The following is an 18989-nucleotide window of genomic DNA, read 5'->3' on the forward strand; positions in this document are numbered from 1 at the left end:
CAGGTGGGCGAGTGAGGCGCGGGCGGGGCGAAGGCACACTGGCTGGGAAGTGGGACTGGGCTCTGCGCACACAAGTGACAGGACTGGGCGTCGCTTCCCTTCTCTTGGCCCGAGCTTCCTCATCAGCCGTGTGGGAACAGTAATTCCCCACAGGGGTGACACATGAATCACTGGATATGGGGGAGCTTTGTCAATTCCACAGTGTGACTCAGTGACTGCAGAGTCAGCAGCCCCCACTTGCAAGTGAGGAAACTGAGGCACAAAGAGGGAGTGTGATAGATTGGAAGTCACAACAGAAGATCAGTGGTCACACCTGAATAATCCAGAACCCAGGAACTTTGATCCAAAGGCTCTCCAAGGACACTTGGTGGGGATGGGAGCAATCCCGGTTCCATCAGGGGTTGAAGCCCTGCCTCGGGGTCGGGCTGGGAGTCCTGGGGAGAGTGGCCTGGATCGCTGCCCCCCCGTCTGACATGTGAACAGAAGTGGGGGTCAGATTTCCATCAGGCTCTAGCACCTTCTGCAGTGATCCCTGTGAGGGTGGTCTGGCCGCTGGCCCACCTGGCGGGGTTTACAGTCAGACGGACCCTGAGCACTGGCTGAGGACCTTGCACAAGTCGCTGTTTCTCCCTTGGTCTCCTTCACTGTCACATGGGCAACCTGCTCGTGTGGGGAAGGCCTCCCCCGCCCGCATAATACCTGATAGTCAAAGGTCCCTGGTTGCTCCCTGAGGTCTTTGGGGGTCCGAAGGTCCTCTAAGCTCTTGGCCTGGCCCAGTGGTTGCAGTGGGACCTCCATGTCCAGGCTGCTGAAGACGTCTTCCAGGAGGTCGATGCTGGCAGCCCGGTCGGGCGGAGCTGGGGCAGGGCCCATGGGCTCCCGGGCTCGCTGCTCTGGGCTCTCCGCCTCGTCGCCGTCGGCACTGTCTGACTCCTTGAGTGTCCGGTATGGCTGTGGCCTGGGAGGAGGCAGAGCAGGCTGGGTTCTCCCACCCTGAGCCTCCCCTGGAGGAGCCAGCCACCCCCACCCATTCCCAGGAACTTCCAGGCCTGGAGGCGAGCTCCTGGGAGCCTTGGGGTCAGGAGAGTATCCTGTGGTCCCCGTGAGTGCAGGAGTCTGGGTAGCAGCACTGACAGACCTGGGGCTGAACCTGGGCTCTGCTGCTCACTGTGGGACCTTGGGCAAGTCGCTTGGCTCTACCTTGCACTGGGGGGCCCACTTAGTTCCCCTCAAACCACATGGCCTTCCACAAAACTGGCTAATGGGCTTGCAAGCCATTCAGACAAGCTCTGAGGAAGCAGACATGTCTGGAAAGGGAAGAGGCACGCAGAGTCATTCCTGAGCCCACCGTCTGCGCTCCCACCCCCACTGCGGCAGTTGGGTCCTAGGAACCCAGCTGGGGAAAGTCCCCAGGGCAGCTGCCCAGTGTGCCCCGGGATCCTCAGGGGGACCGTCTGGGCCTCAGCCTGTGCTGACCTCAGTTCTAGCTCTGGTCATACCATCTCTTGCTGTGGGACCTTGGGCAAGTCACTTAACCTCTCTGAGCCTCAGCCATGCTCCTGTTGCAGAGTGCACCTCCCTTGTAGGTGGTGGTGGAGACTGTGAGCGAATGCAGCGCCTGGTGCACAGCAGGCATGCAGAGACTGTTAACAGCATTCTGCGCGTTCATGCACCCAAACCTTGCAGGGACCCAGGTGAGGTGACAAAGGGTCCTCGTGCTTTCCTTTCTCACAAGCCTGAGCCCCAGGGTACCACTGGGTACCTGGAGAAAGGTGCCTGGATATACTGGAGCTCTAGCGGAGCCGGAGCCGGGGCCAGAGCACGTCCCGCCTCCTCTCACCAAAAGGCTGGGGCTGGTCAGGCAGAAACTGCCCTTGGCTCAGGTAAAGTGGGGGGAAGGACGCCACCTGCTGGTCCCAAAGGTCCACTCTCAGGAACCAGGGCAGAGGACAGACAGCAGAGGGAGAGGGCTCAGCCTACTGGCAGGGACTCCATCAGCCTGTGGTATCCTGCTGAAGCAACACAAGCAGCCCATGAAGTACGACTCATACCCTCACTTTGTAGATGAGGAAACTGAAGCTCAGAGAGGCTAAGTGACTCATTCTATGTCACACAGCACCTGGCAAGAGGTGGAAATGAAAGCCAAGTATGAGAGACTTCAAAAGCCCCTCACTCACTCTGACTAAGCCATCTGACCAGGGAATTAAAGCCCCTTTAACCCAGTTGAACACAATGAAGGAGATACAGAAAAGTCAGCGTGCTTCTTACAATTAAGGAAATAGTGATCTTTAAAAAGAGCCCACTTTGTCTAGAGTTAAGATGGGCCACTTCCTTTTCCTACACACAAAAGCCAATACTTTTATAGATCACGGCTAAGGGAGTGAGCAATACCCATTATTTAAATAAGTAAGGCATCAATTAACTCAAAAAGAGCACGGCCTGCTGGGCTCCGCAGTGGGGCCTGCACATCACCCAGGCAGAGTGCTCCACTTGCATGGTGAGTTCAGGCTCATACCCGGATAAACATTTCTTATTCCAGTGATTTTCTATTTTAATTAATAGTAGAAACGGGAACTGATACAGTAAGCGTATGATGTCATAGATATTATTGCTTAGGACGAGGCTGATTTCTAAAAGTTTTAAAGAAAAATTTGAAAGAAAAAATGTACAGAAAAGGTGGCACGTGAAGCCTTGGCAACACTGACTGAGGCCACCACTTTCTAAGTGAGGGTGTCAGGAGGGGATCGACTTGCCCATGGTCACAGGTGAGCTGGTGGCAACAAGGGCCCATGGGGCAGTGGCAGGAGCACAGCTGTCCTCAGGCCAGACCACAGGGAGGGGCTGGCACCTGGGGCCCGATGCTGGGGACTGGGACAGGGAGGTGGTGGAGGGGATGTGAAGGGCTGGAGGGAGGAGCCCCTCCTCTGCGACAGCCATAACAGTTCACTCCCTAGAGGGCTGAGTGGGCCCCGCAGGTGCTCAGCCAAGGGCGGTTCCCTTCTCTTACAGGCTCCCATTAGAAACACCACACAACCTTGTCAACACGGAAACATGACAACAGCCATCCCTTTGCTCAGTCCTAGCTCTGAAAAACCTGTGGTTGGAGGGGCAAGAACCAGCAAAATAAGGGGAACTCCCAAAGCCCAATTTTGGGGGTGGGTAGATTGTGGGTGAACCTTTTTTTTTCTTGTTTTATTGCAATTTATAATTAGAATGAGGCTTAAGCTATAAATAGTAATGATAAAAATTATCTTAAAGTCAGGCAGATGAATAAAACATTTGGATATGCCAGCATTAATATACATATTCCATATCAATAAAGTTTTTTTTTGAAACTTAAAACCTGACCCTCCAGCTCCATGGCTTTCCTAGATATGCTGAGATAAAGGATTCAGGCCTCAACCACCAGGTTAACGCAGCCACCAATTCCATTAACAATTAAGTGCATTTTCCCCATATAAGGAATGCAGACTGATGCTCCTGTCTCACACCTTTAGAGCCCTGTCACTCCTGTCACCTCACTCCACTGTCACAGCACCTGTGGGCTGGCAGAACGAAGGCCCTGGGAGGAGGCACACAGAGGTGGCATTCCCCTTGCAAGGTAGCACTGGGGCACCGGAGGTGGCAGCTCCAGACACCCCTCCCCCAACACACACAAGCGTAGGCAGCACTGGCCACCCCCTCCCCCATAAGTGGCCCCAGAGAGTCACCAAGCCGAGTTCAGGGAAATAGAAGAAGGAAGGAGAGACCATTCAAAGGGAGCGGAGAAGAAAAAGCTTTCGGTGAAGCCAGAGCTCGGGCCCTCTTCCCGCTGGCATTCATCGTCAGAGGAGTCTTCGGAGAGGAAGACCGCATAGTGTCGCAAGGGCTTTACCAGGCTGGGGCAGAGGAGACAAGAGAGGAGAGAAGCGTTAAGCGGTGCCCTCAGAACTCCACACGGCAGGGTGGGCAGGAGGCCTCTGTGTCCGGCGCCTGGCCCTGGCCTCCCTTTGCCAGCCTGGGGTGGAGGCTCCCTGGAGAATGCCACAGGTCACCAGAAGCCCGACAGGCCCCATGGTGAGAAAGCTGGTCCCAAACAGAAAAGAAGCTGTGTGTTTGCCACATGTGTCAAGAGCTCTCAACACACAGTCCCATCCTCGAGGACCTGGTAATGCCACTTCCATCGAGATAACCCTAAATGGAGCAAGGAATCACGCACAAAGATGTTCATGGCTGCTATGTTTACAACGTTGAAACATGAAACCACCTAAATTTCCAGCAACAGGAATCTGGTGAATTATGGTACAGTTGGCTGAATATTATCCTCCCATTAGTTATAATGTTTATAAAGAAAAATCTAAAAATCAGGATGCAGAATTGCAGTTATGTAGCATTCTCTCTCATCTACTAATAGAGAAATGCATAGAAAAAAGACTGGAAAGGTATGTTCCTAAATGTCAACAAGAGCTAGTGGGATTATGGGTGATTTTTCTCTTCTGCCTCCTTTTGTTTTCTGTGTCTTCTACATTTTCTACAATGTGCATATCGACTTCACTAATCAGGAAAAAATAAAAAATAAAAAAGTTGAAGAAGGTGAGCCACGTGGAAGAGCACTCGCCAGGAGGCCCTTTTCTGATTAGCGGTTGCTCTCTGGAGTCTCCCTCAGATGCCTCTTCAGAGAGTCTTCTTCATCTGTGATGTGGAAATTAAATATTCATTGTTATAAAAAATACATCTCCCTTGTCAGCCACCTGTGAGCTCTACCTCTATAAACACAAACATACACAGCCCAGAGAAACTCCACGCCCGGTCCTATGAATTATACACCGACTGGGGCCCGCGCACGATGCGTGCCCAGAAAGGGATGGAGGGCAGACCTCGGTTCAAGTCCCAGCCCCACGGCTGCGGCTGAGGCTCGCAGCTGGGGGCGGGCAGCGCAGGCCTCTGCCCTGCACAGCGGGCTGCGCAAGCGCTGAGGATCCCCGGGCGGCGAGGGCAGTTTGGGGAGAGCGTGGGGCAGGAGACACAGGGTGCCTGGGGGGGCTATCCCCCCCTGCCAGAGACTCTCCTTCCTTTGCTTTCTATGATGCAATTTCTTTCAGGTTTACTTCAGGGAAGGGCAAGGTGTCTGAAACCAGTGCGTGGGAACCACGGCTGCAGAGCAAGTCCCCGGGGGACTGGAGAGGGATTGTGCCCGGAATCTGCCACGATTCTCCATCACTGATGCCAAGCCAGTTGTTACCCAAGAACACGCTGTTCTTTCAAAGGTAGCAGCAGAGCAGCTGCCAGGAGCTGCCGAGCGCCCCAGCACTTCCACCCCAGAACCCCTGCACTTCCGCGCATGGGCCCTGGAAATTAGCTGGGCAGAGAGTTTTTCCTTCGTACTGAAGTGGACGTCGAGGCTCAGAGAGGGAAGCCACTCACCCAGGGTCGTACACAGGGAGCTGGCGGGTCACAGCACTCCTCTCCCAGGCCGCCTTGTTGGGTGTTAGGGACGAGACACACCTTGGCCCTCCCTGGACTAGAGAGGGGCACCAGCCTTGGAGGGGCATTTTCCTCCGGGCCCAGAGAGGATAGGAAGAAGATCCGATCTGCAGAAATGTGGCCTGGTCAGCCTCAGGACAAGGCTGCCCTGCTCCTGCCACTTCCACCAGGACACAGAACAAGGCGCAGCAGAGGGGCCAGGCTCCCCGCTGCCCCGGGCCACTCTCCACACAGCCACGCGAATCCTGTTCAATCACAAAGCCGACCCTGTCACTCGCCTGCTTAACACCTGTAAACTCGCCGCTCTATTGCTCTCACGGCAATAGGTTGTGTGGCAAGTTAAACCTACTGAGAAAAGTGTTAGGAACATCAAGGTTCAGACACTTACAGAACAATGTCCTTGTCCGTGTTAAAGTCAGAGGCCCACCCCTCCGCCCCAGCACTGGGCTGCTCTCCTGAGCAGGCGAAGGGTGAAGGGGTGGGCGGACACCCTGGCCTCATGCTCTGCGCTGGGAGCCGGTGGAATGTGCTGAGTGGGCGGGGGCCAGGGCTGCAGAGCAGCAGCTCCAAGCAGGGCAGACACCGTGCGGTACGCCTGGCCCTGTCCACCTCGGAGGCCACCAGTGCCTGTCTTCTTTGCCTGGTGCACCCACTGCTCTTCAGTCTTGAAGGCTCAGCTCAAATGGCTCTTCTAGGAAGCCTTCCTGGGGTTCCCGGCTGGAGTCTCCTCCTGGATGGAGTTAGCTTCTCCTCGGGCTGCACGCTTAGCACGCCATGCATACCACCTAACCTTGAATTGCAGCTCCTCAAGGGCAGGGGCCTGGCTCACTCTTCTCTCTCCCCGCCTGGGGCGCAGCATTAGCACAGGAGAAGTTTGCTGATCGAATGAGTGGAAGCAGTGTGCTGGGGAGGCAAGACGCTACACACTCCCCATTTCATCACGCACTCATCTTCCTGGAGCCCGGCCACGGCACTTGTCCCTTTTAACACAGTATGAAAATGTCCCCTGAGTTGCCCATCTGTCCTCTGGGAGGCTGAGACCTGGAGAATGGGACCACGTTTGGGGTGGGGGTGTTAGGTATACAGGGGCAGGCGGGAGTCTCGGAAAAAGGTTAAGAATAAAATCCAGAAGCAGGCACGTACCAGGGGCTTTATATAGGTTATTTCTACCCTTCCCAACAGCCTAGCAGGAGGGCATCACTGTACTGATTTTACAGAGGACAAGACTGTCATTAGTCCATCCACACACCCAACCAAGAGGCACTTCCTGAGCGCTTGTTGTGAGCAGACCCAGTGCTCGTGGGAATCACTGGTGACGAAGAGCTGTGATCCGGTGACCAGCCAGGACGTGCCGAGCAGGGATGCCAGCCCAGCGCCCTCACTCTCCTGTGAGCTGGGCTGGTGGCGGATGTAGATGAGGCGGACACGCACCTCTGCTTGGGTCACACTGACTGGGGCTCTTGGATGCCCTCAGATCCGCCTTGAATGCCTTTCCAACACCCATCCAAGCACAGCCCCTCCTCTCGCTTTGACAGCAAAGCAGAGACCACAGCTTGGCACATTAGTCCAATGCCACTAAACCTGCCAGGAACGTCTGGACTCACAGGAGAGCAAAGAGCTTCTGTGCTGGACTGGACCTTGGCTTCATGAAAACAGGCTGCTGCCATTCATGGCGCTGTCAGAATCCAGTGCGGGATCCCGGGGGCGGTGAGGGAGGCAGAAGGGAGGGAGCCTAGAACTCCCCTCACAAACCACTTTCCCTTTCCAGGTGACTCCTGGCCAGGCCAGGCTGGGTGGGCAGTGGCTCCAACAAGAGGCCCAGGGTGTCTCCTGAACACGCCATCTGTCTCTCGAGAGTGACGGAGCACCCAGGCGAGAACTTTGCCATGCGGTTTGGTCAAATGAGAGTTGTTTTCAAGTCAGGCTTCAGGCCACATGGATGACGATGATAACACTAGCAGTACTTACAAGTGTTGGGTTAAATGCTGTCCATACAGTTTCTAATTAATTCATCATCACATCTTTACTTTGCAGATAAAGAAGCCAAGGCTCAGAGAGGGGGAGTCAGTTGCCCATTGTCACACAGCAGCTAAAGGTAGAGCTGGTAATCTGGATTTGCCTGACTCTAAACCACTTGGCAATCCTGCCTGTTCAGTTTCGTGGATCTGAAACAATGAAATAAGGGGTAGGGTGTTTCCCCTTCTACTTTTAATAAAAGGGGAGATTTCAAAATAAACTTATTTAAATTCAGCTGCTCATGTTCTCCCATGAAACATACAGTCAGATATTTGTCAGAGATAAAGGATAAACCATTGCAAACGTCCAGGTTTAAATTTTTTATTAGCTTAAGGCAGAATATGAAAAAAAAAAATTGCACCTCTTCCCTCATTAACCCAATTCAGCTACTACCCTGCAGTCTGCCACCCACCACTTGCCTGGGTTTTATTACACACAAAGAGCTGTCTGTGAAAAGGCAGGTTGTGGCAAACTTGGCTGCCCAGCGAGGGCTGCCGGAGTCTTGGCGAGAAAGAAAGGCCCGCTGTCCATCACCGTTCAGGCCCCATCATCTCCCATGGCTGCTCCCGCCTCTGCCCACCTCGTCTCGGTGCGGAGCTCCCAAGCAGATGACTTCCCGAACCCTTTCTAATGTTTGGTTTAACGTGTCGCCGGTTAGCGCACGCGTGTGACAGTGGTGACAGGCGCGGCTGTTCCTTTTTAAATACCATGTCAGAGACACGGCGTCAGGAGGCGGGACGTGCTCTGTGGCTCTCTGCCGTGCCGGGATCGCACGGGCTTACTTTTAATGAGGAAGATCTGCATCGTGAGAGTTTTTCATGTGTCACATCGCGTGGACAAATCGGCAGCACGTCACGCTGGCCCCAAATGAAATGCTGACAAATGTAGATATTTCAAATTTAATTGACATTTAAATGTACTTGAGATAGAGAAGGGAAAAAATCAGCAAGGACTTGGTCTCTGGAGGTAACAAGGGGAGCTGCTGATCATTTTCTAAAGGATCATTTCACTCCAGCACAAAGCATCTTTACTCTGTGAACGTCTGGGCCGCGCTGGGGTCCCTTGATTATGAGGCCCCTGTGGGGCTGATGAGCAGGGACAGGCCCCAGGACAAGGCCTGTCCTGCCTGCCTGGTGGATGTCAGTCTGTCCAGTCTTCCCCCATCCCGCACTTCCCAGCCAGACGATCTTGGGAAGGTTATTTCCTCCCCGAACCTCAATTTCTTATCTGCAAAATGGGGATTCTACAGCCCTCCTGATGGTCTTATCACAAAAGTTGAATGAAAATATTTGTAAACGCTTTGCGTAGTGCCTAGTCCATATTCAATTGCTAGCCATAGGCCACATTCACCTGCCAACAAATAGATTTTGGGCATTTTCATACCGTGCAGGGTCTTCCCCAGGTGTTCAAGGACGAATAAGGTAGTCCCTGCCTTCAAAGACCTTCCCAGTCAAGGTCACTGGTCCCGCTGGACACATCCTAGCACACAGAACCATCTGAGAACCTCTGCCTGGGGGGTCCTGCCACGGCTTCCACCCATCACCACGACACAGGCCAACGCTCTAGACACACCGTAGCATGTGCATAGGCTAAAGACATAAAAGAAGGCTCTAAGCACGTCAGAGGGGTCTCTGCAGAAATGAGCTTGGGGCGGGGCCCACAGAGGAAGCTCGGGAACCGCGCCTTTGACCCGGGGTAAGGGCTAGGGTGTTCTCAGAGAGGAAGAACTGGAGACAGATATGGGAACCCGCTGGACACTGGATCTTTGTCCTCACTTGTATGTGACTATCTCCTTAAAGACAATAACGAAGAGAGCGACTGCTGTATCGAGTCATGATCGCCACCGAGAGGAGGCCTTCCGGTCAGGTGAACCGGTCCCATGAGGACTAGTGAGTGCGAGACCAGGTCCTCCTCCCCAGTAGGGGACTTGTGCTGCCCGGGGGCAGTGCTGGGGGTGGACCTGGCCCAGGGCTGGTCAGTCCACCTGTCAGAACCTTGGCTGCCTCGTGGTAGAACAAACATGCTAACGACGCCTTGACTGTGAAGCCCATGGAGAGCGGGGAGGCTAACCAGGATGACACACGTGAGCGCAGTGGGCACGCAATGGGCACGCCACGGGCACTGAGGAAATGGGATGCGGCGTCTGGACAGGGAGGGGCCCTGGTGAGAGGGCAAAGGCTTTCAGAGGTCACTGAAATCATACTGTCTTGAGAGTGGGGCACCTTCTCCAAGGGCATCCTAAAGGCCTGGTTTTTCAGTGGGAACTAACATCCCCTATCGTGGCAGCTCCCAGGAAAAGCCCTTCCCTCTGAAGGGAGAAGCGGCTGGAGACCAGGGGACCTATGCTTTCCTGGGCAACTGCGTGTCCCTGGGGCTCCTTGGCAGTTCCTGCTTTTCCAGTCTGGGCTCAGGCTTCAGGTCTGGCTTGGCTTTGTCTCCAGGGCCCAGAACCCACTGTTGGAGAGGATACGGGGCCTGAGTCAGGCCAGGAGCCTCTTGCCTTGCTAATTGGGTCCGTGACCTTCTGCTTGGGTGTTTGGACTCCAGCCACTCAGGGAGTGGGTCCTGGTGGCCTGCCAGGGGGTAGGCCCCAGACAGCTGCCCCCACCCCTGGGCCAGGGCTCAGCTGGCATCTTGGAGACTCACTTCTGGGGCTGATGGCAGTTTCTGGCTCTTAGAGGGCCGGGGAGGTGCTGGTAGCTTCACAGTCACATCCTAGTCACACCTGGTACACAGTAGGTCCTCTTTACACACTGTGGTTGTTAACTGACACCCCTCTCCCATCGCCAGGGTGCTGGGCCGTGAGCTTCACCCTGCCTCCAGCGATTCCTTTGTGATTCATTCAGGAATATCCCTGAGCAGAAGCCTGGGCCAGGCTCTGGCCCGGGAATTGAAGCCAAAGCTAAAGGACAGACAGCTCTGCCCTGGAGGAGCGCACAGATTACCGGAGGGTGTGTGCATGTTGTGTGTGTACCTGTGTGTGATGTAAAGCGAAACTGCAACGTGGCAGTTCAGTGCTACCTCAGGGGAAGCTCAAGGGATCGTGGGATGGGAAGGGAGTGCACAGCTTGTGGGGAGGCATCAGGGGAGGGTCAGATGGCTGAGGCTGTAGCAGCTGCCTCAGGAGATGGCAGGAGGGAAGGCTGGCGGGCCCCGCTAACTTAGGATGCTCATGTGGCTCCTGTGGGCAGTTTCCCAAACTGTGTTCCTTAGGATGTTAATAGGAGTGTGTTTAAAAAAAAAAATAGATGGCAAAGAGACATGCCCAGGGTCTCAGGCTGGCAGCTGGTGGGCCAGGATGCTGACTCAGGTCTGTCCATGCCAAAGTCCTGCCCAGCACGAGCCACCGCTCAAGCAGCAGGTTAGTGCCCGCAGCCCCAGGGCAGCCCTAGGTCCATCTAGGAGGCAGAGGGGCTCTACCCCGTTGTGATCACCGGCCACTGAGGCCGTGCTGAGCCCAGGTCTGGAGGAGACTGGGGGTGGAGCAGCATGTCAGCTTCTGCCAGAGCGTGTGTGCAACTGGTCCAAAGAGATACAATCGCAAAGTGTTCTGAGACCTGGTCTTTGGGCAGAGCTCTCACTAAATGCTTCTGGCAGCTTCTTCTGATCTTGTTTTAATCTTCTGGGGCTTTGGGTGCTGGGGTCAGGCAGTGCGATTCAGATGATCAGACTCTCCAATTCCTAAGCAGCATGGGCGGGCCGTTTTGTGCAGACTGTCCGCCTAGCCAGCACAACCTGCAGAATTTCTCCTGGGCCAGAAGGATTTCTAATGCCGGCCGCACATTCCCCTGGGTCCCCCAGACCCGTATTCCCAGGGAGTCCGCAGTTCTGGCGGGAATGTAAAGTGGTACATCTCTTTTAGAAAGTTCTTGAGTAATACACAGTAGAAAGCTGCCTATATGACCAGTTAGGTGTACGGGCTGTGGTGTTAAAGAGACATGTTTGAAACTCAGTTCTGCCACTAACTGGCTGTGTGACCATGGGCACCTCTTGGGGTCTCTGCTACTTCTGTGAAATAGAGCTAATGATACCTCCCTCCCCAGATTCCTCGTGAGGATTGAATGAAACGATGTATGTAAAGTGCTTAGCATGCGATTCCTGGTTAATGGTAGTTGTTAATCATTCTATTTCTTATAATGATATAAAATGAGAAAAAGCTTGGAGAACAAGCATGTTCACTCTGGCATTTTTTGTATCAGTGAAAACCTGGAACAATCTACAGATCCAATATGAGGGGTGTGGTTAGGCAGACCATGCACATACATACACACAATGGAATCTTCCATAATCACAAACACCAGGGGTTACAAGGACATGGGGCACGTCTGTATGATGGGACATTGCAAGGAAGCTGCGGCTCTGCAAAATACATAGAGGAAAAAGACGGGAGGGGAACCTGCAGAAATATTAGTGGGTTGGATTCAGAATGAACTTCTCTCTTTTCCCTAACTTCCTGATTGTCTATAAGGCTACTGGGTCATTTTTACAAACAAATAAAATTATTTGAAAAAGGCAGATTTTGCATGGATCTGCCCAGAGAGGTGAGCAGGACAATGGCTTGTGGGCCTGTGGTGGTTGAATCCGGCCCACTCTTACTTAGCACAGTGAAACTTCAAATAAGCAGAATGCTGCCAGTTAGGACTCTCACGTGACAGGAGGGTGTTGTGTGTCTCACCTGTTGGCAGACTTAGGAGCTCAGGCTCTGCAGCTGGTCGGGACCGGGTACATCTCGGAGCCACGCCGACCACAAGCCCCTTAAGCATGAAGACTTAGAAGGCAGCCCTGCCCTTCTGGATTGGTGTGAAGAGTTAGTAAGGTGGAGGCTGCCTCTATCTTGTTCTACGCTTTCAGCAACCCTGTGAGGGCTACTGCCCCTGGCCCCTACTGCAGCGAATGAATGATGGGCAGCCTGGCAGACAGAAGCACTGGGGACCAGCAGGCCACTCTCTGTCTTTGGCCTGTCTGCACACTGTGTGTGGTTTGGAGGGGTGGGCGGTACTGAGCACAGCACTGCCTTTTAGAGTTTGCTGTCAGCTCTCTTGAAGTGCCAGTTTGATGGGCAATTCCCCTATACCTGGCAAGCCAAAAGGAAAAAAGGTGGGGCCTGGCAGTTGGGCATACTCTGGCTGAAACAACCAGGGTCCACCCTTAACAGGTGGGGAGCTGTGGACCTCACCGTGTACACTGCAGCCGCCACCGTCCTCACCACTCAGAGTAGCTCATAGTCATAATTAGGTTCTTAACAAAAAGCCTGGATGATGCAGAAGAAAGGCTGAGGCCTCTGTCATTAGACAGCTGATCCTACCATTTTCTAGCCCTGAGACCTTGGGCAAGTTACTAACATACCTCTTTGAGCCTCTGTTTCTCTACCTGTTAAATGGGAAAGCTACCACCTACGCTTCACAATCTTAAGGGATGTTCAGTAAATGTTACTTCTCTTTCCTTCCCCAGGTAGAAACACCCAGGCACCAGTGGACACTGCTTCTTTGGCAGGAAGAGGACTGAACAGCTCCTGTACCCAACTCCAGCCTCCAGGGAACCAGAGAGGATGGGTGTGTGCTAGGCAGTCATCTCAGGACGTGGAGCTGTCTCTCTGGGCAGAGCCAGACTAACAACGGACCCCCATGGGCAGCAGAGTGTAATTGAGAAGATAGAATCAAGCAGCATTTGGAGTCCTGGCCCTGCCGCTTTCTAATTGGGTGGCCCTGGAACACCAGTCAGATACATTCTCGGAGCCTGAGTTCTCATTCTGTGGAAGGGGAAACGAATACCAGCCTAAGAGGGCCTAGGACACAAGAGGTGCTCGACTGCACTTGCTGCTAACCGGCCTCCGACCCACAGCCCGCGCTGCCTGAGCCCTCCTAACCCTAACTCTCACCCTAGGGGACCCTCAGGGCATTCCATCGGCCCTGTTCTGAATAATAATGGAAGTAGCTAATAATTCTTGAGGAGAAGCAGTCTCTGAATATTAATTAGCTAATGTTACCCGAAAAACAGAATGTTTTCTCCAGCAATCTTTCTGAAGTGTTCTTCCAATTGCCATCAGATGGCTTTAAGGGGGTAGGACTCGTACCTTTGATTCAGGAAGAAAGTTTGACACCAGAGAAATTTCATTTTGGGAAAACGCAAGTCAACAAAAGAGTCAGCACGGAGACTCTCTTTAAAGGACTCCTTTCTAAAATCCTATGGAGCTGACCCCTGGGAGGTTTTCAAAGATATTTGCTGAATGAATGGACAGACGGACATCAGCTGGAAAGAAAGAAATTGGACTTCAATGGACAGACTGGCCAGAGTGCTGGTGGCCAATGCTACTGGGCCTTGATGGACTCTAGGTGCTGAGCTGCTGCAGGAGGCCGTGGAGACCATCTTATTCTTAGTCAGCTCCACCTTGCTATTCGCAAAGTTAATTATTTAATGTGCTATTTGGAAGTTGGGAAGAGTTGGGGCAAGCAGTCAGAAGGATGGAATCCTTTGCTCAACTTCAAAGATCCTTTCTGCAGCCCAAGTCCTCTAAGATTCTGATGCTCTTTGATATTCCCAACGGAGACAACGATCCATGATCCAACAAAATCCAGGCCAGATTAAAGGGCCAGGTGCTGAGTCTGTGTGCCCAACATAGAACCACCTGGAACCAAGGCCCATTAGGATCTCGCTCCTGCCTGCTGGCTTGTCTCCTTGTGTGTCCCAACACCATGCTGACAGATTGGTGGAGCTGGTTTCTTCCCCCCCAGAACAATGTTTGATGAGGAGTCTGTTTTATTAAAATATTTTCCGCTGGATGCTTCCTGTGTTTCAAGAAGTTGGTCTTGCCAGCTGGAGCTGATGACAGTTGAGAAAAACATATCCAAGTGCTGTTGTGACATGGCATTTGGAAGCGGAGGAGCACAATCGGGGCGGGCAGGCAGTATGGGAAGAGATGCAGGAAAACACTCAGGTTGCACCAGAAATGTCACTGGCATTATGGGAGAACAGCCCTCCATTTGAAAAAATGTGAACAGAAACTCCTGGAATGATGTCCTAAAATGTACCTCTGTCTCCTGGTGGGCTAGAGCCACCGTGGTATATGGTCACAGAAAACCTGTCATTTATTTTCTATCACTGCCACTCTGCCCATCTATCAAACTAGCCCCATGCTCCCCATCATTTCAACCCCAAATGTTTCCCAAACAGAAGTCTAAAACAAGGCACATTGCTGAAAAAACAGAAAAGTGATACTGACGCACTTCTGGTAACGACCAGGAGGATGGGCTTACCAGACACTGGCCCTCTGGCACACCCTAGAGAGGAATCCCCTATCCTTGGGCTGGAAAAGCCACAGTGTGAGTAAGCGTGACAGGAAGTCCAACCTCCAAGTGAGAGCTTGGCCACAAAACGAGTAACGCTGTTCTGGAGAGTGTGGAGTGTTGTTGGTCTGAGGTGTTTGTGTGTAATGTACTGATATTCTGGGTTTGCATTTCAGTATCTACAGGCCAGTGACTCTGTATCCCAGGACAGTTTCTAAAAGATTTAGCCCAGTTTTAAAGAGGTGGCTTTAAAGAAAAGTGACGAGTTTCATGCCCCTAAGAAGAAATCTTCAGGGTCTGAGGAACTCTGAAGCCATGCAGCATTTTCTCCACAAGGGGGCAATCAAAGCCCACGCTAGTCACGGCCAGGGAGCAAGCCCTCAGTATTCCCAGTGTCCCATTGCAGAGCAAAAGTTAAACCCACACCTGACTTCAGGAGTCCTCTCTTCCAAATTGTGCATAACCAAGTGTCTCCCAAGACACACATCCGTACCCGCACCCACACACACTCTCCGTTTCCCGGAGCTTTCTGGGCTGGAGGGCTGGTTCTATGACGGCGCGACAGTCTCAAGCAATACCGTACCATAAACCAGAGAATCCAGGAAAAGCTGAAGTCACAGCCTCGGTGAGGCCACAGCTTGACATTTCGGAATCATTTCTTCCTTTCAGCTCCTTTTCTGGCTAAGACCTGCCATCTTCCCTAACTTCTTTCCCTGAGAACTTTTCTGAGTAGGGCAGACATGAGGAGCTTTCCCCAAGGGTCCCTGGGCACTATTTTTGATTCTCTCAACAACCCTAGATCCTTTCAAGGCATCACAGGACACCAGTGTGTCACTCCTGAGTTGTCTGGGCAGAGACTATGGGGTGTGTGCCCTGCATCCCTCTGGCGGAAGCAGGACTGCCTTCTCCAGGAGGTTCTGGAGTCGAGGCTGTGGGCAGCTGTAAGCCTCCCAACTCAGGCGGCTCAACCTGGTCACTGCACATCCACCCGCCTCATCATTTACCTCATCTATCCAACATCTACCCAGCAAGTGACTCTAAGCTGGGTACTATGCTGGGGACCGGGTATAACACCCAGTGCCTGCCCCAAGGTGCTCTGCGCCCAAGGGGAGGTAGAGAAGCAAAGCCATAACACAATAAATGCTGTGGCACAGGTGAGCAAAGGTGCTGGTGGGGTCGGGCAGCAGGCAGGCTCAGTCTTGTGCATAAATCTGGGCTCTAGAGACCTTAAGCCCCAGGCCTAGAAAGGTGGCAGCCCTCGTTAAATAGGAAGCCTCCTTGACCAGGTTCCTAACTCTCTCCTGCTGACCCTACATTTTCAGCATAAGGAAAGGCCTGGAACTTCCTGACCCTGTCCAAGTACCCTTCGGGCATCACCACTCAAAACTCAGCTCAGGTGCCCAGCTCCCTGGCCTCTGGGGCCTCCCACTGGTGTGACAACTGCTAATGGAAGCCGACACTGAAGATCAAGCCCTGCTCCCCGACTGACCTCTTTGTGAGACACCTGCTCGGGGCCCCAGGGAAGCTTTTCAAAGGCTGGGCTGCAGCATGGGCTCCAGAAAGCGTCGGCCCCCGCAGGATTCTTGCAGACAGAGGGGAGGGGAGCAAGGGGGTACTCACTGCTCAGGGCTTGGGACAGACGTTCTCCGGCCTTCTACTGTGATGTTGCTCTTCGGTCTCTTAACGACGTGTGGACGGGGAGGGCGCACCTAGAATGGGCACAGGGAAAAATCCCAGAGAAGGAGTGAGTTGGAAAAGCCATACAGGAACATTCTGAAGATTTGGAAAAGCAGCCCCAAAACAAACGTCAAGGGATTGTCACAGTATATGCTCAAAGGCTCTGCTTCTCATGGAAACATCGCCATTGAATGTGCAGTGGCTACATGAACCAGAATGCTGTGGCTCTTCTGTGGAGCTTGGTTTCCTCAGCTGCAAGTGGGAGACGGTTGCCCCTGCCTCCTCACAGGGCAGCCAAGAGGGTTCAATGAGACACTGTCTGCACAGGACCTGGAACAAAGAGGCCCTCATTAACAGTAAGTCCTGCTCACCTTCTTCTGGAACCCAGAAACTGGTTTGGTTGAACAAAAAGGTTTTACTCAGACTTTGTTTTCAGAGTACATGTGCTCGTTTTGTTCTTTTTACAACTGAATGACAAGATACTTATTTTCCTCTCTAAATGGGAGGGGGAAGAGAGCAAATAATAGCATTAGGGAGTGCCAATCAAACCATCTTTCTGCTGCCTAGGGACATCCTGAGCAGGCTCAGCACGAAGGCCGCACCCCCCGCGTGGCCACCGCTCTGACTGCACAGACCTGGCTCGAGGGTCGGTGACGGGTGTGTTTGACGGTGAAGCACACAGTTCCCTAATCCGTAGCTGGCTGCCGCAACAGGGTGGATTTTTTCTGATCTGCCACCTCTGAAAGCCAAGACAAGGGCCCATAGAAAAAGACAGCCCTCTCCCACCAGCGCCCATGACTGGAGTTAGGCTAAGAATTTTTAGGTGCCCTTAGAAGGATACTCATTTGATCCAATCAACATTACATGGCTTTAAATTTGGCACCATCATCTCTGAACATTTTCACTGCCAGAGAGGGAGTGGAGAGAGCGAAGCTAAGAAAGTCTATCTGTGAATTTCATTGCCAATAAAAACGACTGAGCATCCCAGTGCAGGGGGCTGATGCTCTCTCTGTAGATGAGGGACCAAGATAGGAAATGCCAGAATTGCTGAGGTTCGTGGACAAGATGGGGAATGAGAGCACCCACCTGCTCCAGTTCCTGCCCACCTCCCCCTGTACCCCCCTCCCCCAGCAATTTGTGGGCGACACAGCACAACGGCTTAGGAACACAGATTACTGAAGTTGGGTGCATAAACTGTAGAGTCCCATCCGGCCCTCAGGTCTCTGCACGTCTGGCCTAACCAAAGCTTCTCCTGTGGAGCGGCCAGTCTGATCTCAGCCTTGTTTGGCAAATCAGAGATGTGGTACAAGCCAGGTGCATTCCACCAAACTTGCTGTCCTCTTCTCTGGGGTTACTGTGAATGTCCGACGAGACGATGCGGGGAAAGGCCTGGCACACAGTGGGGGCCCAATAAACGCTCACCTTGCTTCTTTGTGACCTTATCAATAACAAAAGGAAGATGAGGGTGGAGGAGGCTCTGAATCCGAAGATGAGATTTAAGATGCCCTCACCCTGCCTAGCATCCTGCTCAGTGCCTGGTATTATAATGGTTGCTCAGCAAGATTTTTAGAAACAAATGAATGTAGCTGCTTGGAATCTCGGAAGTGCATAATAATGTTGCTATTATTATCATTGTTATCAGAACAGTGCCTGCCACAAAGCAGACAACCAGTCACCATGTGCTGAATAAACGAATGAGTACGTTCCCATCCATTCTAACTCCGAACTGGTTTCGCCAACCACAGTCAGACTCCTCTCACAGCTGGGAAACAGGATTGCCTGGCTGGAATGTCCCCCGAGATTTTCACCACAAAGGCAGAGGTGCAGTGGGGCTCGTCCAGCAGTTCTGCTCTGCCCCAGGGGTTCTGGGGTGGGGGTTTCAGGAAAGGTCAGACATTAAGGCCTGTCAGCCTGTCCTTGCCCACGGCTGCTCCTTGCTACAATAAAGGCAGGTTAGGAATGTGAACTTGTGGCTGAAATGGGGGGATTAAGTTTGTGGCAACTTCAACGGAACTTGCAACGTGGTGAAACATGGGGAAAAAGAACAACAGAGCTAATTAGACGAGCTGAGCTGTCAGCGCGCTGCTGAATGGCTCAGCGCCAACAAACAAAAGGAACCGGGCTGGCAATCAGCAGGATCGATGGAGAAGACTGCTTCATTAGGGATGATAAAACAGACAGAGCAGGGAGGGGGCGGGGGCAGGGAGGAGGGTAAGGCGGGGGAGGGAGAGAAAGCACAACAGACCTGGAGACAGGCACCCGCATGGCTACGGACACACCCAGAGTCACGCACACCTGACTGGTGTGGACAAAGCCAGACACAAAATTATACTCAGCAACAACCATCCAGAGACATGCACAAGGCCTCGAGATGCTGACACACACACTGTCTCACAAACACACACTCACAGAGGCACGCACAGGAGGCAAAGGCCATGCGTGAATCTCTCTCTCTCTCTCTCTCTCACACACACACACACACACACACACACACACACAGCCTCAGACGTACTGCCAGAGCCACAACCAGGCACAGACACGCACAGACAA

At 52.9% G+C, this 18989-nt stretch overlaps 1 protein-coding gene across 26 annotated transcripts in view; it reads right to left on the reverse strand.

The window, feature by feature from the left end:
- Window positions 1–18989, reverse strand: part of DENND1A (DENN domain containing 1A) — a 514434-nt gene that overhangs the window by 2793 nt on the left and 492652 nt on the right. For 19 of the 26 annotated variants that reach the window (XM_070251752.1, XM_070251736.1, XM_070251739.1 and 16 more), the window contains 3 exons: window positions 16383–16471; window positions 3750–3878; window positions 700–958 (listed from right to left, as the gene is read on the reverse strand). In XM_070251752.1, the coding sequence (XP_070107853.1) occupies window positions 700–958; window positions 3750–3878; window positions 16383–16471 (477 nt within the window). The remainder of the gene's footprint in view (window positions 1–699; window positions 959–3749; window positions 3879–16382; window positions 16472–18989) is intronic. The other 7 variants (XM_070251750.1, XM_070251747.1, XM_070251745.1 and 4 more) reach the window with 1 other exon arrangement.

This window comes from Equus caballus, chromosome 25 (assembly GCF_041296265.1).
Source record: "Equus caballus isolate H_3958 breed thoroughbred chromosome 25, TB-T2T, whole genome shotgun sequence".
Taxonomy (NCBI): Eukaryota; Metazoa; Chordata; class Mammalia; order Perissodactyla; family Equidae; genus Equus; species Equus caballus.